General features: G+C 34.3%; 2 protein-coding genes across 4 annotated transcripts; one reads left to right on the forward strand and one right to left on the reverse strand.

Annotated features, from left to right (window-relative positions):
• The first annotated feature begins 6,078 nt into the window (after nt 1-6,078).
• LOC132268361 (uncharacterized) lies at nt 6,079-6,937 on the forward strand. The gene is made up of 2 exons (XM_059769217.1): nt 6,079-6,309; nt 6,407-6,937. Exons 1-2 carry the CDS (start codon nt 6,194-6,196, stop codon nt 6,615-6,617), a joined length of 327 nt encoding a protein of 108 aa, XP_059625200.1. The 5' UTR covers nt 6,079-6,193; the 3' UTR covers nt 6,618-6,937.
• A 1,507-nt stretch (nt 6,938-8,444) lies between these two features.
• Nucleotides 8,445-23,780, reverse strand: LOC132269100 (uncharacterized). 3 transcript variants are annotated; one of them, XM_059770133.1, is made up of 16 exons: nt 23,426-23,780; nt 21,324-21,482; nt 21,086-21,202; nt 20,733-20,817; nt 18,979-19,087; nt 18,787-18,854; nt 18,514-18,639; nt 17,311-18,434; nt 16,861-17,061; nt 16,700-16,760; nt 15,438-15,548; nt 13,911-14,024; nt 13,736-13,825; nt 11,055-11,109; nt 9,549-9,633; nt 8,445-8,992 (listed from the first exon to the last, which is right to left on the reverse strand). In XM_059770133.1, exons 1-14 carry the CDS (start codon nt 23,497-23,499, stop codon nt 11,083-11,085), a joined length of 2,466 nt encoding a protein of 821 aa, XP_059626116.1. In that variant the 5' UTR covers nt 23,500-23,780; the 3' UTR covers nt 8,445-8,992; nt 9,549-9,633; nt 11,055-11,082. The 3 variants fall into 3 exon arrangements, with proteins under 3 accessions (XP_059626116.1, XP_059626115.1, XP_059626117.1); XM_059770132.1 differs by having other exon boundaries at nt 11,034-11,109; nt 23,426-23,779; XM_059770134.1 differs by having other exon boundaries at nt 11,034-11,109; nt 21,086-21,228; nt 21,324-21,504; nt 23,426-23,779.
• Between the last annotated feature and the right edge of the window lie 961 nt (nt 23,781-24,741).

Below are 24,741 nucleotides of genomic sequence, written 5' to 3' on the forward strand. Positions count from 1 at the left end.
ATTAATCTTTTCTAAGCATTTATTGGCTCGTTCGCAGTACGGATACTAATGTGATTTATTTAACGACATTGTTAAATATAAATAGTGTTATTATCGTATTTAATGGTATCAAACATTATTGTTAAATGAAATAAGGCCATGGTTTTAGTCAGATAAATTATCCATGATATCTTACGGGATGTTTATACTGTTAATCGTATATAAATCATGATTATTATGCTGTGTGCATTTCAGGGAATAAATGGACTGTTTATTATGTCGCATTTATATTATATGGATGTGTTGCCATATAGAACCATGTGAGCTAACTAATAAGTTTAGACTCATTTATACCTTATGCATTCGTTGCGATAGACAGATGTGTGGCTGTCGGGGTATGTGGTTTAATATTATTGGCATGTGTTGCCTAACTGACATACTTGGTATATTTATTAATATTATTGGCATGTGTTGCCTAAATTGACATTCTCGGTATCTTTATTAATATTGTTGGCATGTGTTGCCTAATTTATATGCTCAGTATATTCATCAGTACTTTGCGAGGTGTTATCACTGTGTAGTTCGTTATAGTCTGTGTTGTCAGTACCGTGCACCATGTATAATAGCTGATTTCCCGGGTAGGGAAAGGCGACACTTAACCACCTAGTGTGAGTCTAAGTGATCACCGTCTATTCTGGTTGAGGTCATGTTATACATCGGATAGTTCCCGTAGGATGTATACAGATATAGTACTCATCCGATTCATAATGATTAATTTATTTGATTCTCTGATTTGGGTCATAGTAGAGAGGACTTGCTCGTGGGGTTGACCCACCATTGTTGTTATTTCAGGATACGGTCAGTATCCGTTTCAAGGCTGAGGTTAGCAGTGTGGGACCATCATCCGAACTCATCTACTCCTACGATCCAGTGCAGGGTAGAAGTTTTATGTAGTATTTCAGTTTCAGTTTTTATTTACTTTTGACGTTGAACTCTCAGGGTTATATTTAGGGATCCCTGACGTAGGATTTCCAAGTTGTAATGAAGTACTGTATTAAATAAAGGATGGATGGATGTTGTATTATTTAATGTTTCTTTCCTGTCTAAATTCTTTCATTTCCATCATTTTGTATTCCATGCTTGTATATTGCCAATTGTTTTTGATATCCCTCGTTTTTCGTGTATAAGCTTGATCAACTTATGCGTGGAAAATGTGGGGGTGTTACAATCCTGCTCTTCTAGATTCCCATTACCCCTGTTTGGATTCGAGAGGTCTTGGCATGGCAAACCCTGTTGAACCGGTGGAACAAGGTGTTGCAGGAGTGCTGCATTTTGTTGGATCAACTGGTCTATACCCTGATTCAGAGTTTGGACCTGCAGTTCCAACACTGCAAATCGTGTCTGGTCATTTGGGACGTCTAGATTTTCACCCGACTCTTCCCTTTGACCAGATCCCTGCGACGGTGTTCCTTCGGTAACCATACCGGACCGCAAACGTCTATACCCAACGAGTAATAAATCGATTCAATGGAATTGCTGTTCCCACAGACGGCGCCAACTGTTGAGGTTGAATTTCGCCACGGTCTAGTACGACACCGTTTCCTGCAAAATAAGGATGGCAAAGTCAAACACCGGTGTGGTGCCGGCCGTTGACCCTCCGACGATCAAGTTAGCAAGGATTCTCGATAGAGAATTTTAATCGTAATTTGCTTAGTAGGAGTTTTTTTTGTGTGTACCTTATCCCCGAGTCGTCTTTGTCTTTATAGTCACTTCCCTTCTTCTTGATAAGGGAGTTTCATCATCCTTAGCCCATGGAGCCTACCTCGTGGAAATCCTATCCTTGATAAGATTTGAACTTATCCTATGACAAATCCTATCCTAGATACGATTTGTCATCATTCTTATCTAATAGAATGGTTATCCTTAATAACGAGATATTATCGTCTGAGAGTTGGAGAAATCTGGTGGCAGGTCAATATTTAATTCCCTTTTTTGTTAAGTCAAGATAGGCTAGGGTTATTTTTCCCTATCAATCTGCATCTTTCTTTTTCCTTAGCCGCCAATCATTCCAAACTTAATATTCCTTATCAGGACCTCTACCACTTTACTTCATATTGGATTTTGATTTCAATTTGGTCTTAGCAATGATTGATTCATTTTCTTAAAACAGATATGTTAAAATATGTTAAAACATTATATTTGTTCGGCCTTATAATTTTTCTCTCTTTCAAATAGCTTAAATTGAGTAGGAGATTTTGTTCAAATTTTGAGTTTTTTTGGCTTTCAAAAAGAGGGACAATGGTTTCTTTCAAAAACAGTTGAGGTAGATTTAAAAAAGGGAGAAATAGAAATGGTTAGTTCAATTTTTTTAAGGATAGTTTTCTATCTTAAGAAAATGAAAAATAACAGAAAATGTAGGAGATACAATTTTCCATAAGTTAATTAAAAATAACATTCAAAGTTGAGTAAGGAAAAAAAATAGATCTGTTGAGTTTAACTATAAAAAAGAGGTATAACCCATGTTTTGTATTTTTTAAGTTTAAAAGGGGTGTCAAACTCTTATTAAGATAAGTTAGTGTGCAAGATACAATCTGTCTTAATGGAGCATGACTGAAACATTGTCCCTATGGTTATGTCAATATAACATCTCACATAAAATTGTTGTTTACAATTTTATGAACTATAAATCTGGCCGGGCTTGATACCTATTTGGACTTACTGGGTTCTTGGGCCTTTCTGCTTAAATCAATTTAACTTGCTTGAAGAGGAGTTAAGTTTTGGTTTGGGTCCTGAGCCTTGTAGCCCAAACTGATGACAGATTAACTCTATCATAACCCGATAATTTTTGCATTTGTGTCACCATGCTTTGGTTTGTTTCTGCACTCTCTTTTTAATACAAAGTACTTATTTTTCATTGTTTTTTAAGAACAAAACTGAAATATTATTTAATTTTCAATTGGATAGCATTAGATTTTAGTTTAAGAATAAAACTGCAAATGCAATTTGATAAATGAAATACTAGTAATTATTATTTTTCACCACTCAATACAGAATTCACCATCTCTGGTGGATACTAAATCAGCAAAGCAATAAGGAAAGCATAGGTTGTGTGAGTCATTTTTTCCTTTCTTGGAGGGCATTGTCAACAACCATTTAAAGAGACTTGTCGTGTTATTGTTGCTTTTTGTTACCTTGACGGCTTCTCATGTTCAATTGTGCAAATTTATTTTTGGAGTGTGCGTGAATGACGGAGCTGGCGAAAATTATTGCCTTCTCATTTTTATTTAATTTCGACAAATGATAACCGACTACTTGCTAAAATGAAATTAACAGAATTTTTTTTTACCAAAATAAAAAGGAGTTAGCCCCTCAGCCAAACAGCATTTCTCGAAATTACTTAAAACACCCCCATAGTCTACTATGTGAAAAATTAATTCTCTAGCGTGACCCAAGTGAATTTGAATTCTCGTTATGAGGTGAGAATATTTAATAGTAAATTTTTTTTTTTTATCATGATAAACTAATAGAAATACATTTTTTTTTATGGTAATAAATTAAGGAAAAGAGAGATTTAAATACGGGCACATCCACTCAGAAAGTTTAACTGTCTACTAATTTGGTCACTGAATAATACCCAAAGTCTTTAACATCAAGCATGCAAAAGTCTAGCACATTAATAAGATTATTGTGTTTAGTAAATAATTAAGTACAATAATGATACATCATGCGGTGAGGTTCACTTCTCCAGAATTCATTAAATTGTAATATAAAATTACTTTGAGTGTATATATTTTTTTAAAAAAGAAAAACAAAGAAATACATTCACTTTAAAACTAAAAAAATACTAGTATTAGATAGGAAAAATTACATATAAATGGAGTCAAAGTTTCATATTTACTTAGAGACTGAGTCAAAGTTCCATATTTCTCTAAAATGGATTGCTGAGGTGGCACATGGTTTTTTACTGTTTAAAAAATTGTGGTGCCTAAAATGTCCTTCCCTAATAAAAAAGTAGTACCTTCAGTTCAAAAAAGTAGTACCTTCAGTTCAAAAAAGTAGTACCTTTCGGAGAAAAAGTAGTACCTTCGCCAGTGTTTAAAAAACATGGTACCTGGATGCCAAAAAGTAGTACCTTCAGTTCAAAAAATTAGTACCTTCGAAGAAAAAGTAGTACCTTCGCGGAAGGGTATTTTAGGCATCACAATTTCTAAACAGTAAAAAACTATGTGCCACCTCAGCAATCCATTTTAAAGAAATATGGAATTTTGACTCAGCCTCTAAATAAATATGGAACTTTAACTCCATCTATATGTAATTTTTCCTATTAGATAATAGTCCATTTTATCTTTAAAAAATACCATTACATTAGGGTCGATTTTGCCTTGAATTGACAAGTTGAAAAAGTAAAGAGAAACAAGCCTCTTTTTCTTTCTTTTTTTGTTTTTTTGACCTAGCGAAACAAGGCTAAATGCTCGTGAATCATGACAAATGAATTTTTATTTTCTTCAATCACATCAGATGGAGATAGGAACCCATGTAGGCACGTGATGTTGCAAGTGCCATAGTTTTCACTCTGAAAGGGGGACAAATAAAAATAAAAATAAAAATCTGACGGTGATGTCGACATATTAATTAATAATATCACGGTACTCTTAGTCAAACATTCATACATTCCTTCCAATAAATAATTGCCACGTGTCTATGCCGGCTATTGTTATCTGGATCAACCCTCTTTGACCAGGTCAAAAATTATAAATCCTATATTTTGTTTTTCAGGTAAATAAAACTTTTTCCTTCTTATTCATCGATTGGACGCTAAAAACGTGCCTTTTTTAGAGTTGGATTCCACCTTTGTGTCCACTAGTGTCTAGTCTTTAATCAACATTTTGATTCTAGATTTGAATCTTAATATATAATATAAAGGTCAAAATAATAATATTTATTTTTCACATTAAAAATCTTAAAATATTTAATTACAAATATGACACATAAAAAATCCACCATTTAATAATTTCTCACAATTTAGATATGTAAGGCTTCACAACTCAATTTTTTAGAAAAATTACCAAAGAATTTGCACATAAAATAAAAAAATATGTTATAATTACTCTTTTATTTTTAGAATAGTGATAGCAATACTGAATATTTGTAGGTTACGTTTGATGTGCAGGAATAAAATGAAATGCCACTTGGAATGGAATGAGTATTACTAGTGTGACACGGTGAATCGTTATGGAATGGAATGATTATTACCATTCTAGTGTTTGGTGACTATCATTAAATCTAGAATGAAATAATTTTTCTCAAAAATACCATTTTCATTACTTTTTAATAAAATCAAACTATTTAATATTCTATCAGTACATTTTTATTCAAAAATGGATTGAATACTTAAGCTTGTTGAATACTTAACCTAAGAAGCTGATGTAAAGACTAATATATATATATATATATATATTTAATGATACATCATTCTCAATAATATATATATGGTTGAAGGGTCCTGTAATTTTTTTTGTCAGCTTTAGATATATTCAGAAGAGAGGGAAGGTGAAAGACCTTTACCACGTCTAATAAAGAAGCTCCAGAAACTTGAAAAATGGAATGTGAAATATTTTTGGTCTATGTAAAATATTTTTGCCTTATTAGAATGTGACGAAAGGCTTATTGGAAATATTATAAAAATATTTAATCTTTCTATGAAATGAAATGGAATGGATTTTCATTCCATTGGAATGATCATTCCATTTCATTCCTGCGCATCAAATAAATGAATGGTTAGAATGGGCATTTCATGTCATTCTTACACACCAAACATAACTTATTTATATCAAATATAATTAAGTAGAAGATTTTATTTTTTTATTTATTACATAATTCATCAATTAAAAAAAGTAGGTTTAGAATGCAGAAATCAATTTCCTTTATTTTATGAGAAATTTAATTAACCGACGAGTCATTAAGAATCTAAGATGGTAAGACGTGTTACTGGTTGGTCAACGAAAATAAATTAGGAAACATAATATCCAAAGTTACAATCATTGCTTTATACGTATGGTCTCTCTTATCCCCTTTTCCGTTCCATGTAGAGAGTCCTTTTCTCTCTAGAAGCCCCACACACAATACAGAGTCAGAAACTAGATAAGTATACTAGAGAGAGTACACACACACACGCACAGAACGGAGAGAGATATATTATATTTGTACATCTTTCATGGCTGCCGCAGCAGAGTCGACATCATCAGACTCTTCATCAAATCTAAGAATTATAGTCCAAGCAAATCCTTCAGAGTCACAACTATCTGACTTGGGTATCAAGTCTTGGCCCAAGTAAGTCTCTTCCTCCATCTCTCTCTATCTGGTTTTCCTCTGGTTTTATATATATATATATATATATATATATGATCGAGGTTGTGTTTTGTTGAAGATGGGGTTGCTCTCCGGGAAAGTATCAACTAAAATTTGATGCGGAAGAGACATGTTACTTGGTGAAAGGAAAGGTGAAAGTGTATCCAAAAGGGTCAACGGAGTTGGTTGAGTTCGGAGCCGGCGATCTAGTCATAATTCCAAAGGGACTCAGTTGCACTTGGGACGTATCTGTTGCAGTTGACAAATACTACAAGTTTGACTCATCCTAGATTTCAGATCACACTCTCAATCTCTTGCTGCTTTTTAAACTCACCATGTAGTGTGTTCTTCAATCTTGGTAAATTCTTACTAGTTTTTTTCTTGTGTTTTTTTTTTTGGGGAGTTAAATATGCAAGGTAGTGATATATTTAGTCAAAAGGAGAGCAATTGGTCAAAGTATGTACTATTCAACTAACCTCATTTATGAGTTTTATTGTAACCATTTAAAGTTCCTTTGACTGGTCAACATACATGTATTTATCACCGTTGGGTTTGTCGATACATAGATGTTCCATGTGCTAAAATATAGAATAGATCTTTTAAATTAAAATTTTATGTGTTGTAAGAGATTTCTAACGAACTTGAATCTGGTTTGAATACTGTTTATTTTATATTTTTTTAAATATAGAACAGATTTGTTAGAATACTGCGGCACCATTGCAGAAATGTGGATTGTGTTATTGGGACTCACATGCTAAAAAGACAATAATGCCCCTTGCCAAGGTTATCATTAAAGATGCATTTGGGGGAGTGAATAAAGTTTGTCTGTCTTTTGCCGTATTAAGAGGGGTGCTAATCACAAACTTTGTAAACACGGTTCCATCTCAATTTAAAATTTTATTTTTGTAATTAATTATTGTTTTTATGCTAATTTTCTTTTGGGTCTCTCATTATATATAATTACTATACTACTCTCCTAACTAATAAATAAGTGAAAAAAAGTACTATAATCTGATCCTATTTCTAAAATTATCCGATTTTTTCAGATCCCTATTATTTGTTTTCAAGTATTCGGTTATTTTTTAAATAAAAAAATAAAAATCACATGAAAAAAAAGTATGATCTGAAAAAAAATTATAGTACATTTTTCTTTTTATTTTATGATATATATATATATATATATATATTTAATCTGAAAAATCAGAGCAATATTTTGAATACATTTGAAAAAATTCAGATTTGAACATTAAGATATGAACTTTTGTATAAAGAAAATTTTAGTGTTGGAACTTCAAACATTTATATATGGAATTAATAAATAAAATTTAAAAGTGAGATGAAATACTTTTTTCTTTTTATTTATGATAATTTTTTTTTAAAATTTTTTTAATCGGAAAAATCAGAGCAATACTTTGTATTAAGAAAATTTTAGTGTTGGAACTTCAAACATTTAGATATGGAATTTGGTAAAAAATAAAATTTTAAAGTGAGATGGAATGTAGAGGAAGTTTCTTAGTTATGAGGCTAATATAGTAATTATATATAACGAGAGACCCAAAAGAAAGTTAAGAGAAAAATAGTAATTAATTATTAAGAAATAAAATACACGCGTCTAACTGTGATCAGCACCCCTCTTTCTTGAATATCACTCTTTTGATGAAACGACATCCTTTGTTGTCCGCTTTGAAATATAGAACATCTATTTGGTTAAAACAACCTTCAAAAGCACTACAAACAATTTCGAAACATATAAAGGGTCTTTAATCAAATTGCATACATATATTTTTTTTTAGTTTGGTTTTCAAGAAAAAATTGAACAAATTGTTTGTTCAAAGAAAAAGTTTAAGACGAGTTAGTAAGCTTCAAACCACTTTTTGCTTCGAGAGGTTTTTGAAGTTCTTGATGTCCAAAATGTTCATGAACTACAAGTATAGGACTGTTGTACTCTACTTTGTATTGGAAATGGGCATTTTCATTCATGGAAGGCCTATTTTTGTCTATGAGGTATGCCCTCTGTGCTCAGACACTTTATTCTTTTCCTCTTAATGCTACAACTCACCAATTATGAAAAAATATATATATATTTTGAAACTAAAAAAGAAAAGAAATAGCACTAATTCCAACAAAACAAACCACAACCTTTATCCAAACAAGTATTGTCTTTACAATCGATAGGAACTATTTAAATTTGCCAAAGTAGGGACATTTTGTATTGGCAGCTTTCCGAGAGGAAAAAACTAAAATCTTTTACTTCAAACATCAAATAAACAGCCAAATTAACTCTATACAAATACTCATTATGCAGATCACCTATAAATTAAAACAAATCGTGACAACAAAAGAGGCTATATATTGCAGCTGATTGTGGGCAAGCAGCTCATGTTTTAGAATTACAACACGGTGTGCCCCAAACGCTGAGCTATTTCTCTGGTAATATACAATGTTGTTTTGGTTGCTTCAATCGTGAGATGATTGATTAACAACAGAAAAGGAGAGAACCAAAAAAGAAGATTCAAGCTTGCCTTGAGATAGTTCCGGACCATCATATTGTACATGTTGACACCCACCCACACACACACACATCAGAAGTACAAGGGAAAAGGGAATAAAAGATCCCCAGTTCCCACGAGCCAGATCATCTCCAAAACAAGTACGCCATCAGTTCCTGAAGAAGCAACATTAAGTATTATTCAGAAGAGCAACAAATTGTGGAGCCATAACAAACCCCATAGATTAGACCCCAACTATAAATACTGGAAGAGTTCAAGGCGAGACATCTCAGTTATTTCAGAAAAAAGCATATCAAATTTCTGAAAAGAGTCGCTCCAACCATTTTATTAAGCAACATTTAAAATGGGTCGGCTGGCAAAGCCATTACTGGGTTGATTTAGGGATCTAAAAGGATAATTTAGGGATTTTAAGATGTAGTTTTATGAAGGGGTTGTGAGAAGACAAAGCCTTGTGGATATGGTAGTAAAATCATATAAAGAACTCTACCAAAATGTAGAGAAATCGAATTTATATTTTCTACTTTTGTGGTACATAAAGCCTTCAATGTGAAGAAGGTTTGATGCTGGGCAGAGAAATTTTTACATGGTCCGGGACCATGTAATAATTTCTCTGCTGTGTCACAACTCACTTTAGCAGTCAAAAAGCTGGCATTCCACATAGCAGGAATTACATAGAACCAATATAAGAGAATAAAGGAAACATTTCCTCACCCTTTGATTGATAGAATATGCCACTCCTCCCCCTTCAAAGTGCACGCAGTCTTTCCAAGTTTTCCCCCAAGAAGAAAGCTCTAGCCTGGGGAAGAGCACATAACAAAGTTTGACATAGCCAACATCAGAACTGACCATGGGTTGCACTAAAAACATCTCAAATAGCATCCAGATCGTCCAAATCAGGTCAGAAAATGCAAAGAGATATTCAACCCCGCTTACAATGAGGTGAGCCACTAGCCCGTCAAAATTCTAAGAATATTCTAGACAACAGTAAAAATAATATATAAAATAATAAACAATACTAAAGATAGGTAAAACACGATAAATTAGTATTTACGAACAAATTTAAATAAATTAACAAATGGATAAATAAACATTTCAAAAGTTGAACTAAAATTGGTGCATTAAGAGGCTCAATTGGACCAATCCATTTACAAGTTGAGTTCTGGTTAGTGAATTAACAATCAAGTTCAAAAAATCTAGTGGAAACAGAAATAAAATTCCCTAGCCCAGTTGTAGCGGGCCGGGTGCTTCGCGATCCGACCCAAAAGCTTAAGCTATTAGGTGGTGCTAACACCCAACCCATATATACCCAATCACTTCCCCATCCAGATCCGATGTGGGACATGACTCCCCTTGTAACACCAGGCCACATGCTTCAAGTTTAAATAAATAAATAAATCATTGTCGTAATCGCCTTTTCCACTTGTAGGTATGAGTTGGAAGCGCCTACTTCCAAGATTCAAACTTGCATGAAGATTATTATGACAGTTTAGCACTACAAGAGCATTTGGTAAATTTAAACCAATGAAATAATAGAAATTATAACAACAATTTAACCACCACAAACAAGATCTGAGACAATCCAGTCTAAGTCACCATTTGGGATTCAACTTCCCAGATTTTAAGAGACCTTTTCAAACATATCTCAAGAGATGGAAAAAATTAGCCAAGTCAACACCTTATTAAAATCCCCAATTATTCATCTTCTCCACTAAAAAATAACATACTTGGATAAGCACTCTCATTCCATGGCTCTTGGAAGGTTAGTGATCATGAAGGGAAGATCACTTTTTGGTCAAGTGGCTGGAGAAGAATAAACACTGCTTAGGTTTAACTAGAATTGGAGGTTAGGAGACTGATAAAATACATAAATAAATAAATAAATTGGAGGTTGGGAGGCTAAATTCATAAAATGTATAGTCAATAACAGGTTGCTAATTTTCTTGCTTATTATACATGTACATACTTGTACATATTTCGTGTTAGCTGCACCATAATATGATAAAAGGGCATCCCAAAACTTCATTGGTAATCTACAGTTCACCAAATCCTTAGATGGTCATGCAAGTTTACTTATTGCAAAGCCATTGGATAGCAGAAAAATATACATACAGAAAAATTATTCCATCCTAATCTACTCATCCTTAACTTGAACTTCGGCAACTGTCGATAGGGAATATAGAAAATGAGAGCGCATACCAGTCAAGTTGAGCTGCACACCTCATATGTGAACTACGATGACCACTGCCTAGCATTCCAAAGCATATGTCTGGACCTGCAACAAATGAGAAGATATACAACTAATCACATTCCAATTCTGAATTCAATCAACATTTGTCCATGAATAAACATGAAAAAGAATCCACAAGAGAAAAAATGAAAGAGGCAAAATTAGACACAACAAAAGGGAAGTATTGGCTTTGCTACAATAATACTTTCATATAAAATCTATATTTAATATATTTTAAGCATTTAATAAGAGATTCGGTACTAAACTGTCTTCATCTAAATGAAAGGGCCTTCTTCACCCACCAAATCAAGTTTCACAATTATCATCATACAATGTTTGACTTATAAAGTTCCCAAATTGTGAGGACCTTGGAGGCTGGAGCTACAAAATATTTACATCTGCCGAGTAAAGAAAAAAACTACAATGTATTATTTGTTTTCCTTGAACACCAACAAAGTTTGTGTAATTTGATTTACTTAAAACATCCCTAATACTAGGGGTGGGACTTGGGCGGGTTGGGCGGGCCAAGGGATTAGCCCACGCCAAACCCAAGTCCCGAGAAATTGTATCTCGACCCACGCCATTCCGCAGGGGTTTCACAGATTTCTTGGGTCGTCCCAAATTTTAATAACCATAAATAACTAAATTTGTAAGAAATAAAACCTCAAATAAAATAAAACCTCTCATATCATGTGAAAAAAACAACCAAATTATGTGTAATTTGATGTGATAGCAATAATTTCTAATTTCAAATAAAAGATATATCAGTCATTCCAAATTTCAAGACAGATAACATGGTCCAAAAAGTTTCCATAATAAAAACTTGGAAAGAACTCAATAATAGTTGATATTTTTTAATATTTTGTTTCCTTAACAAAAATTCAATTATTATATGTTTTTGTTTTATAAAAATAAAGGTGTCAAAGTAACAAAGTTAGGTGAATACCATGGATCCATAACTGATGATACTACAAATAATCTAAATTTAACTTTACTTTACTTATAGTCTTGTATATAGTGACATAAACTAGACATAAAATAAAACCTCTCATATCATGTGAAAAAAATAACCAAATTATGTGTAATTTGATGTGATAGCAATAGTTTATAATTTCTAATAAAAGATATATCAATCATTCCTAATTTCAAGACAGATAACACGGTCCAAAAAGTTCCCATAATAAAAACTCAATAATAGTTGATATTTTTTAATATTTTGTTTCCTCAACTAAAATTCAATTATTATATGTTTTTATTTTATAAAAATTAAGGTGTCAAAGTAACAAAGTTAGGTGAATACCATGGATCCATAATTGATGATACTACAAATAATCTAAATTTAACTTTATTTTACTTATAGTCTTGTATAAAAGTTATAAACTATTTTTGGGTTATTTGGGTTCTTCGGGTTCCTTGGGTTACTAAAATCTTGGCCCAAATCCCGCCCAAAATAAATTCGGGCTCCAAATTTTAAACCCAATCCCATCCTATGGTCTCAATGACCTTAGCCCATTCCCATATAACTATCATGCGGGAATCGAGTTGCTCGGGTAAGGCCCACCCAAGTTCCACCTCCCACCCCTACATACGGGTGTCATGGTGAACAAACGGAAAGCGGGTCCGGTCTGTACCAACCAAGAAGATTGATTGAAAAAGGGAGAGTGTGATACATCAATCGGTGTAAACTACATTACGTTCATGCCATTCGTCTCATAGCAGCCTCCAGGGACACACCACAATCCAAAGAAACCAATCAAACAATTTAAGATGGCTATATAACCCACACACCACTTGTAACCTTGTAGGCAAGCTCAAACATAAACCAATAAAATTCAAAGTAATAAACAAAGATGAGTAGAACAGATCAAAATGCTTTAAACTAGCAAAATCATGTTTTTAGCATATTTGGAAGGAAACCAATACTTCTAAACAATTTCTAACCACAAACTTCTGGATAGGGTTGAGCAAATAATCCGTCAATCCGGTCCGAACCAATCCGATCCGTGTGGTTCGGTTCGGTTTTCGGATCTTATGGTTCGATGATGGTTTAGAAAAATAGCAATCTGCTATTCGCGGTTTGGTTAACAGATTGGGCCCTGAAAAAACCGATCCGATCCGTTAACCGAACTGATCCGATCCATTACCTTAATTATATATTAATATTATATACATATATATATAACTATATATATACTTATTGTATTTCTTTTTTTTTTTATTCATTATTTAAGGCTTTAAGTTAACCCTAGGGTATCAAAGTCATTAGTCATTACGGGTTTTTAATTACTAATTTGATATTTTAATGGGCCATAAAGTGTAATCAAATTGGGCTGTTTGAAAAGCCCAAATCCACGGAAACCGAACCGATCCGATCCGATCCAATATTTCATGGATCGGTTTGGTTCGGATTGAATGTCCCCACGGATCGGTTCGGTTTCAAATTTCACCAATCCGTGGGGACTAGATTGGATTAAACTTTACCCCAAACCGAACAGATCAGATCCGTGATCAACCCTACTTCTAGATACAAAATGCAATAAAAGGTAAAGTTCTCAGTAATTAGTACAGTGTCTTAAATACAATATCGGTTTATGACATTTTGACGCAAAAACAGAACTGAACATCAAAAAACATATAGAAGTATCAACCGTGGCCTGGAATAATGTTCTACCTCAACCATATTTTCCTTTGGAAAAAAATTTGGTGCAGTAGAATTCACACCATGAGCACCGTCATACTGCAGTACCCGAAGCTTACCCTCCTGCATTTAATATCATTCAGAATCTTGAAAATCCAGAAACATGGTGTAGAATTATATAAAATTTTCTGAATTCTCAAACGCACACCTTGGTTCCATAGACAAGACCTCCTCCGGCTAAGGGATGGAAGCAAGCTACATTAACCTCATCTTCTACACTGGGAAGCACACTCACAAGTTCCATATCTGAAACTCGGTATACCTGAACCCAAAAGTTTAAAAATGTTAAATCTAAACAAAGATCAACAAAACACTGGAGATACAATGCTATTGTAGATTCTTAATTCCACATATGATATGATAAACAGCAGTTTGCATAAAGCTTTAGAAATCTTCTAATCATATACCAAGTTGGACAAGACAACCAATAACACAAACCTCTAAAACCAGGACACTATCAGTCAAGTAGTCATAGTGCATAAGATATTAGCAAATGTGTCTATCCTGTAACACGAGACCCACAGCAAGTCATATGCTAAGTTTATGTATAACCAATTTTGATACCTCTTAGAACAATCTCCTCTGCAGCGTGAAAGTGCAGATGACAGTATACATAGAACCAACTTACTATTGTTCCACGTCCAAACATCTTGGAAGTACAATCATGAATCTCCACAAATTTTGGTTGGTTCATGTTTTCCCCCCACATTCTAACAACTTATAATATATATATGAAAGACCAGAAAATTCTGTGATATTAATCGATAGGCTTATTACATATTCATAAATATACATCAAACTTTTTTCTTAGAGAATTTTCTTTATTAGAATATTCCAATTTTTGCAATTTCTCTATAAAATTACCTACCAGAAAATACAAAAACGTAGATGGCCATATGCTGATAATATATCTATTAAAATTACAATCCCAAAACATCGGCTTCTCCATACACCCAAATACTTCTTTATCAACTCGCATGACAAATCATTTCAGTGACTGCTATAACCGAACTGTAACCAGGAAAACCTTGGTTCACTCCTTGATGAATTTTACTGCCAATCGTAAATTTATGTTTCTTTGAACTGTTTCTATAGATTTTAAAAGTTGCTAAGGCTTTCCCAAGCCTCTTCACAACTCCTAACAGTATTCAATAATATGAAGTCTTCATCTAATAATTTTTCTTTTTTTTTTATAAGTATTTCATCTAATATTTGTGCGGATATATGGACATTTACAATCAAGCTCATAGGTGATCCATTTATCTTCACTGAACATGTCGTCAAAGCATCTGAATAGATCCCCTTAAAGACTCAACCAAGAGGCACTACAGATTTTGCCTTCAAATACTTTTTATCCATCTCACGATCCCCTTTTTATTCTTCAATGAAATAATATCAATTGTACTTCTACAATACATATAAAACGAGTTCTATATGTGACCCTTGTGAAGGAATCTTCTAACCTTCTCTATATCATTCTAATTTAAACAGCTGCATACAAAGAGACCAAATGAAACACCTTTCACTTAAGTAACAGATGGAAAACAAGGACTTCAAATTTCCAAATATACTTAGAATAACATCAATCTTTTGCCTAAAGCAAAGAATGACATAAAATTCAGTCAGAAACAATGATCTTGCGAAGTATACAGGTAAGTGGACACTGAATCTTTACCTCCAAAACTGTGTAAATCGGTAACGATGTTTCCCCATTGATGACGATGCTAAGAAGAGAACTATGGCGTCGACCGTAGGCAAGCAATATATGCTCAGAGGTAGGCGAGAACTGCACAAGGTAAATGCCCAATCTCAACATACAATACCATGAGGTCTTACTCATTACAGTTAATAACTTGTAGTATGACCACTTAAAAAGAAATGCAAGCATATACACAATATTCTGACATTTAAAAGATTAAGGGCGTGAAATTTAAAGCTAAAAAATATAAAGGGCGTCTGAGTTTTATTATACCATTGAGGATGCAATATGAATACTAGGTTTCAACTTCCAAAACTCAAATATCTAATTTTACAATTTTTGTCATCGTCATTCTTTTGCCTTTTAGTATTTTTGTCTTTAACTTCCAAAACTCTAGTATGAACTATAACTGAAGTGCATGCAACATCACAGCGACTCAAGGATTCCCAAAAGTCCATTCAGTCAGTAAATTATTCACTGCAAACACCAGCTATTCAAAAAGTTTGTTTCAATAACCTCATCAATAGATCTATAAGATTTTCAAGTTTCTTATGAAGTCCTTGCACCACCTAAAGACAAAAGTTCAAGTAAAATGAAATATAGTACCATACTTGAACCACTAAAATGGGCCAGTTCCAATGTTTCATGTCTCCAGAAATCTTCCATCCAGGACATCAATTACCCTTTCCAAAACAGCAAGTAGTCCATATTAAATTCCAAATAAGTAAAATTGCCCGTCTTGGAAAATGTATAAACCTCTTAACTGTTCTTCTAAAGTCCTTAAACTTTCGTTTAAGTTCAGTTTAAGCAAATTACCTACACTTAACAACCATCTTGTATCTGCAGGAAAAGAATTACACAGAACACCACCAAATGGGCCAGCTCCCATACATTAAAACAGTACTTAGAAATTCATTAAAAAAATTAAGCAATTGCAAACAAAAATCAACCTGCATACAAGGAAACTGTTGGGTTCAACAAATAAAAAATACAATTGAGTTACCACATCAAAGAGGCATTGTATCCATATTATACTTCAAAGAGGTAAACATGTGACATAGACATAACAAGAGCTGTCCAATAGTGAAATAGAAAAACGATGCCAAACATTTACGAATAAATAGAGCTATCCATATATATAATTTAAAAGAGGTAAACATGTGACGGACATAACATAGAGCTATCCAATAAATAAATGATATAAGAAACAATACCAAATATCTATGTAGCCAACTGACCTGAATTGAAGTTAAACAATGAGCAGCTCTGATTGTCCGCGATACAAGAATGGATCCAAAGCTATACAAGTAGAAGGAACACTAAATCACTATAGATACGATGTACATTTACCAGATCAGAGTAAACAATACATGAATTAATGAAGAGATTGAAGCTTTACGTTGCCTCCTCGAGGGAATATATCCGAAGCTCGTACATGACTTTATGTGCAGAGATTGGGTGTCGGGTAGGTGATCTTGCAGCTGCCGTGACATCCTGGAAATGCGTTGGTATTCCAGGATCAGCTTCCATTTGAGGAAGCACACATGCAACACAAGCAACCAAAAATCTCCCACAAGGCGAAAAATGGGCCCCCATTTCACTGCAATCGTACTTTCATTCAATGAGATTGTAACATACAGAAGACCACAAGATGACCAAACATATCTACTAGATTGCAGCATCTGCTAAAGATTTTGACCAAGCTTAGTTCATGTGCCATGAGAACATTTATCCAGAAATCCTAACATGGATGCCAAATACCATTCAAATTATCCATGTGTAATTCCTTTCATAGATATAAACTGAGTTCGTGGATTTAAAATCACATAATTTCAATTTTCAACCATACCTGCAAAGAACAGCATGCGGGATGGTTAGGCGGCACCTTTCAGCAACAAGTGGAGCACAAGGGCTTTTTATATCGTGTTTCCATATTCTTAGCTTAACAGTACAAGGTAACTCTGACGGTGCTGTGGAAGCCACTGAGGCAGCAAATTCAGATTGAATCCTACTAATGATACGAAGAGAATCACTGGTGGCATTATGAGGGGTATTAATAGAAGCAGCACCTTGCCTGAACTCGGTACCAGAATTCAAGGTGTGTGAATGACGATCCTGCAAGCCAGATCTTTCTGAAACCACGGATCGGTTTATGCTGGATGGCATTGCTAAAGGAGCCACTGGGGTCTCCGTGTTACAAGTAGGCAAATCAGATGTTAGCATTGCAGATCCCACAGCAAGATATTCAGATGAACGTTCATGTGTGCCACCATTGAGTGAAAGCGCTGAGGGCATGCCAGCTTGACTTTGACCCATTAACCATCCTTGCAGAAAAGGTAGTCCCCAACATGTAGGAGGGTCTCTGTAAGGTAAAAATTGATGTTGCCTAATTTCAACAGAAGCCCTATCTTGCAGGCAATATCTCGGTCCAGGAATTCCACTAGATTGAGAAATTAATGGTTCTGCACTATTTCCACCACCAGAAGAATCCAGATTAGAGATACACTGAAGGTGCCCCTCTGGGAGTTGCAATTCAGTGGTATCCATAACATCCATTGCAGTGTCACGAACAGAACACTGCATTCCAATGGTGCGATAATTGGTTGAAGTGTCCTCTGTAGTAGCACATGAATTAGAAGGTATATCAGGAGAAATCTCCATAGAAGACATCATATGGTCATGCTGCTCCGCTGCATTTGCATCTGTTTGAAACTGATTTGTAACAGAAGATTCAACCTGTATGCTACTTGAATTAACAGGTCTATTAGCAGGCTGCAGATCTGTCCTCAAATCATCTCTTGCAAATGAAGGTAAGCACAACAAAGGTAAAGGCATCAGAGGGAGTTCAGCAGCCGAACCAAGATGAAAACCGGAACCAGCATTTGCTACATATACAGAAGGAGGTGGGTAACGCAAACATCCTGGAGATGTTGCCTGGATCAACGAGGAATCTGAAGAGTCGAGATCATTGACCTGCATACCAGTCCAATAGTATAATTGATGAGACAGTACAAGCAAACAACCAACACAAATCCCTTGAGAAAAAGTTCACCTCAGCAGTTAAGAGAAATGGAGCGCCATGTGGATGAAAATGCACGGCTCGAAGTGAACGCTTTGTCTTCAATACAATAGTTGGTGATGAAGTCTCCCCTTTACTATTGTAAAGCCATATATATAACTGAAAATGGATTTCAAATGTAAATACTATGTATTCTACAGAAGTAATACTTTCACAAGGTAGACTTACTAGATTAAGGAAAATTAGAAAGAAAAAAAAAAATAGAACATTTAGAGCCACATATGAGGTTAATTAGATAGTAGACACCTTGTGCCCTGAAGCAACAGCAAGAACTTCTCCTTCGGCATGAAAAGCAATGGAAGCTATAGGACGGTCTGTTAAGAAAATAATGGAGCAATCATGTTCACCACATGCATGCAATTAGATAAGTTCAAAAAATAAATATAACATAATAAGTTGCTTATCGAGGAGAAGAGGAGGAGGAAGAGAAGAAATTACAAAAATCACGAGATCCTATACACTCTGACGTATTTGCATCCCATAAGCGAACTTCATGATCCAAACTTCCACTTGCTAGTATTTCTGGATGCTCTGGGTGGAATCGAACCTTTTAAAGCCCCACAAGCACACAAGTTAGGGAGGGTGACATGGTTCATCTATACGAATAACTAAAAAATGCAGTTATTAAGATCGCCAAACAGATGGAAAGTAAATTATTAGTTAAAAAATAATTTGTATTTTAATGGTATAAAGCATATCTATATATCAAAACCCTAAAAGAGTGATTGGAGAAATTAACTTTATTGAAACTACTATCCTTGTATATCATAACTTAATAAAAACGAGGATCTGAATACAAGAGATTGAAAAAATTTTCCTTGTATACCATAACTTAATAAAAACAAGGATCAAAAAAGAAGAGAAAGATCTATAATACATATTATGTTTGAGTTAATTTAATCACCAAAAGGTGCGTAGTCCTAGGGGTGTGGGGGTTTGGAAGTTTATTCGGCAGGGTTGGGTTGATTTTTCCAATCATGTTCGTTTCCGTCTCAGGGATGGTAGGCGGATTAGTTTTTGGGAGGATATCTGGTGTGGGGACATCCCTCTTGCTCTTACTTTCCCTCGACTGTTCAGGATTGCTTCGGATAGGCAGGCCAGGGTGATCAACTGTTATCATCTTGATAATGGGAGATTGGTTTAGGATGTTCGATTCAGGCGTCTGTTTCAGGATTGGGAAGTAGACGATGCCATTCGTCTTCTGGAGATTTTGTATCGGCAGGGTGTTATGGTCGGCGATCCTGATATCTGGTTGTGGGCTCCCAATGCTCAGGGTCGCTTTAATGTGCGGTCTTTCTTCAGATGTCTCACTCAAGAGAATGCTAGTCCTTTCCCGTGGAGGGCTGTTTGGCGTTCTAAGGCTCCTCTTAAGGTGGCCTTCTTTGCTTGGTCCTCTGTTTTGGGAAAGATTTTGACTCAAGATAATTTGAAGAGAAGGAATCAGGTGGTGGTTAATCGATGTTCTACGTGTCGTCGGGATGAAGAGTCAGTGGACCATCTTCTTCTGCATTGTCCTGTGGCCAAGGACTGTTGGGATTTGATGCTTGCCTGTTTGGCTTTCTTTGGGTCATGCCTGGCTCGGCTAGAGGTTTGATTGAGGCTTGGAAAGGCTCTTTTGTGGGGGCTCACATTCGAGATGCTTGGATGGCCACGCCTCTTTGTATTTGGTGGTGCATTTCGCCTGAGAGAAACAAAAGATACTTTGAAGGAAAAGAGTCTCCTATTTCTGTTCTGAAATTCCCCATTGTTTCCTCTCTTTTTTGTTGGGCTTCGGGTAGAGATTATAGATCTTTGGAGGACATTGTTGTTTTTTCATCCCGAAGGAACAACAAGAAGCAAAAACCACTAGGCCTTCAAAGAGGCCAAAAAAACAACAATGTCCTCCAAAGATCTATAATCTCTACCCGAAGCCCAACAAAAAAGAGAGGAAACAATGGGGAATTTCAGAAATAGGAGACTCTTATATATATCATGTGCAACTCAACATAAAATATTGCCCAATATAAAGCATAATGAGAAAAATAGAATTGAAAAGAAACAATAACCAACATATTAAATCCCAATAGATGGGAGACTTTTTGAGTGAAATTCTTAACATATCAACCATCCTTTAACAATCACACTTTTTGAACAATAATCACCATTCAAGCTAACAAAGTCCATTTGGTGCATCACACACAAATCAATCTTACCACCCAAGGAGTTCTTCGATGACCACTCAACACCTTTAAGCATCTTCCAGTTTGGCAATCAACTATCTTCACAGTGTGGTCACCACTGAAAAATACAAAACAAGTTAAATTTAAGGAAGATTATAGGCTAGCAATATAATCAATAAATCTACGGGGTACCAAACATGCAACACTTTTTTACCAACATGTTTTCATGTTTTTGCTTCCAAAAATCTTGCAACAATTTCACTTTACCAAACATGCTTCCAATCACAAATGAACACTCCACAACAAAAACATTGTTTCTGTTTCCTCTGGTTTGGATGAAAACAGAAACAGTTGTCAAACGAGCCCTACAAAATGCAACAACTTACTGTGTAGAAGCAAGTGTTTTCCCATCAGGACTAAATGCTGCTGCAATCGTTGACCTCGGAGTAGGCAACAAGGGGCAATATTTGGCTGATAAATGCCGAAATGACTCTGCCTCGGCCCTGACATAATATGAAAAATGTAAAACCTGTTCTATTATCAAATAAAGTGCCTTGGAAACAACATATGTCCACCACATATATGAAAACAGTAAAATAAGCAACTAAGAGCTGCACCAAATACCATGAATAAAGACCACGCCTTGCATCTCTCACTGTCCCTCTCGGCTCAAAAGTGGACTCAGTAGTGCGTTTGGAGGCTTCTCCCCATTGCCATCTTCGAGAGCATTTTGTTCTTGGGGATATCTCCCTCCGGGCTAACAAGCAAAAGACATTTCTACCACTAGCAAAATTTTGAAGGACCACTGAATCAGAAGATAATATAACACAATATCATTTACTAGAAAGTATGTGAGTGAGAATGCAATGCTATTGAAAGGCCAGCAAGTCAAACTGGATTTCAAAATGCACCAAGTCAAAATACAGAATGCAATGCTGCAAGTGAATCAAGTGCGCGTCACAAAAAATTCAGCACAAAAATTAGTGACAATTTTCTTCTGCTCCCAAGTATTAATAGGGAAAAAGGTGGAAGTATAATCTGGTCAACTATGAAAAGTCTAGATGTGATCCAAATGAAGGTTGTAGATTCCTAATACACACAACACGTAATTTTTCAAGTATATGCCACTTGGAAGTTGGATCCAAGACCTCCAAATGCATAAAAGTTGGTGGAGATTTTCTCTCTTTTTCTTTTTCTTTTTCTTTTTTTTTTTCTTTTTTTTTTTTTTCTTTTTTTTTTTTTTTTTTTTGTGGGGGAGGGGGCAGTTAAACCCACTTCCCACCCTAGCACACACTAAAAATAAATAAAAGTAATATGACTGGTAATGACAAGAAAGCCCAACCAGATTCTAAGTATGAAACTACTGGAGTTCATAATTCCTCAATGCGAAAGCTAATCAAATACAACAATGTTCAGATTCATCCTCAACCAAATGCATTTCTACTAATAATCTTATAATTAGGAGTAATTTTTACTTCACTCGGGTTAAAGTCTTCATACATTTCAGGTGCAATGCACATCCTCCTAACAATGACCAAAAATTATATCTTCAAATTTCTAGTTGTTAGTCAAAACTATAAGAAGGTCTCTATTGGTGGGCAAGTGTGTGAATATAATATATATATATATATATATATATATATATATATATATATATATATATTATAGGTTATTGGCAGTGTTTGAATAAATTGCCATTTGCGCAAAGTTTTCTAGCTTTTCCCATTAGTATAGGGAATGTCTTGAGGTTACTAATAATAAGATAAAGGTGATCAATAGATAAACGTAATATAACTAATAAGAAAAAGAATTCCACAATATATTCTCTTCTTAGGTGAATCACATACTCCATCAGGACTCTTAACACTCAACCTTCCATTTGGAATGAAGAGGTCATACCACTAGGGCTAAGCCCTTGGTGGTTGCACATTATATTAATGTATGTAACTACTTAACTTCATAATTCCTGAATACAAAAGTAAATCAGACCCCACCGGTTTCCGGTTTTATCCTCAATAATATCTTAAAAGTTGGGAGAAGATTTTGTTTCACTCACCATCAACACAATTAAAGTTGAATGCAACTTTTTTAGATTGATGTAAAGCAAAGTATTCATGAAACGGTTGAATTACTCCCTCCTCCGTCTTTTTAAGAGAATGTGAATTTAATACACTATCCTCTTTGAAAAATACACGAACGAATTTAAAAAGTATTCAGATTCTGAGAAGTTTAAAGTTAGAACTTAGAAGATAAAATAATAATAATAATAATAATAATAATAATAAAATAAAAAAAAAAGGTTGACGATTCCGAATAATAGGATAAAATGAGAAAAAATAGACTGAGATGTTTGGACATGTATCAATAAGTGAACTAGTCAGGAGGAGGGGAAGACCAAGTTTGCGCTTGGACACAAGCAATTGAGAAAATGTTTTGTTGTTGTGTATGTTTCAAGCATAATATACGTAGACACATGTCCAATTATCATATGGGCATCCTAGCTTTTGGATTTCCATTTTGCATAGGAATTTAAAGAATAAAATCAAATGGAATTGGAACTTTGCGCAATCCAGTATTGAAATTCGAGTCCCAAAAAAAAAAAAAACAATCTGATCAAAGTAAAACATCAATCAAATTCTCAGTTTTCGATCCGGAATTCTACGGTGCACCATGATCAAATTCAAATGATAAATAATAAAGAAAAAGTTACACAAATTTGATCTCACCTGTGATCGATTTGGGGTTCGGACGACGATAATGGGACCATGTCTACATCATCAGACCGTGAACAACCCGCCATGTTCTTCACAATAAATAATTTCTGGAGAGAGTTGCGGAGAGAAACGTAAATTGAACCCTAATTATTCTTAAACAATATATTTCTCTCCAAAACTCTCCCCTCTCTATTGATAAATAAATAAATATGTATATATATATATATATATATATATATATATATATATAGCTTTATTGATTTCGATATCAAACGGCGAGAAACCCTAAAGAGAGAGCAAATGCACCCTGGGGTGAAAATGTAAACGAGCGCTGCCCCCTCTCCGGATTTCTTCCGATTCGTTTCCCTTTCCGTGTTTTAACCGTGTGTAACGTTTGTTTAGGAGCGGGACAAAAATATTTACAGCACCCCCTTTGGTTTAGGGCCATTAATAACAACCTGAATCTGCCTCGGCCCATAAAACATTTAGGATCATACTAAAATTTGAGTATATTTACATACACGTAGATTGTTTGAGCATTTATTATTTTAATTTTTCATAAAATTATCTGTCGAGTTATACTAAACTTTTAGTATATTTACATACACGTAGATTGTTTAAGCATTTATTATTTTGATTTTTCATAAACTTATCTATCCGTAGCCGAAATTAAAAAAAAAAAAAAGGCAGTAATACTTTTTCCTTTTTTTATGTAAAAAAATATATATATTATTATTTTATAAAATTTGGTCTTGAATGAATGGTCCGAACTCCGGATGCATGTGTGTTTTGTCCAAATCTAATTTATCAAAACAATTAACAAGTTAAGAAACCAATCTCATAAATTCCCTTCTACTTTTGCCTTCTTGCAACCAAGACCTCGTGTAACCAGATTTAAGTAATTTTTTGATAAAATTATTATATTTTTTTATGAATATTAATCATGTTATCTGTTCTTTGATAATTCAAATCAACACTAAATTCTAAATAGATTGTTGCTTAATTCTTACCATATTTGTTTATTTGACTATTGGTATGAAGGAGGATATGCGAACCAAAAAAAAGGAAAGTAAATATGTAAGTTTTAAATTAAATATTATCCTAAATTATATAAGTTTTAAATTACAAATTCTTTATAAATTATAATACTATAAATATTATTGGATAGAATGGTTAAAACAATTAAAAACAGTATACGCTGTCACATCACCAATTATTATGTATTTTATACCACATTTTTACACAACCATATCAACATATTTCCTCTATTCTCTCTTTCTCATTCCATTAACGAATCAATCATATATTAAGTAGATTTGTAAAAAATA

Source organism: Cornus florida, unplaced genomic scaffold (assembly GCF_030987335.1).
Source record: "Cornus florida cultivar Cherokee Brave unplaced genomic scaffold, ASM3098733v1 CherokeeBrave_3.0.0_Hap2_Chr08, whole genome shotgun sequence".
Lineage (NCBI taxonomy): Eukaryota > Viridiplantae > Streptophyta > Magnoliopsida > Cornales > Cornaceae > Cornus > Cornus florida.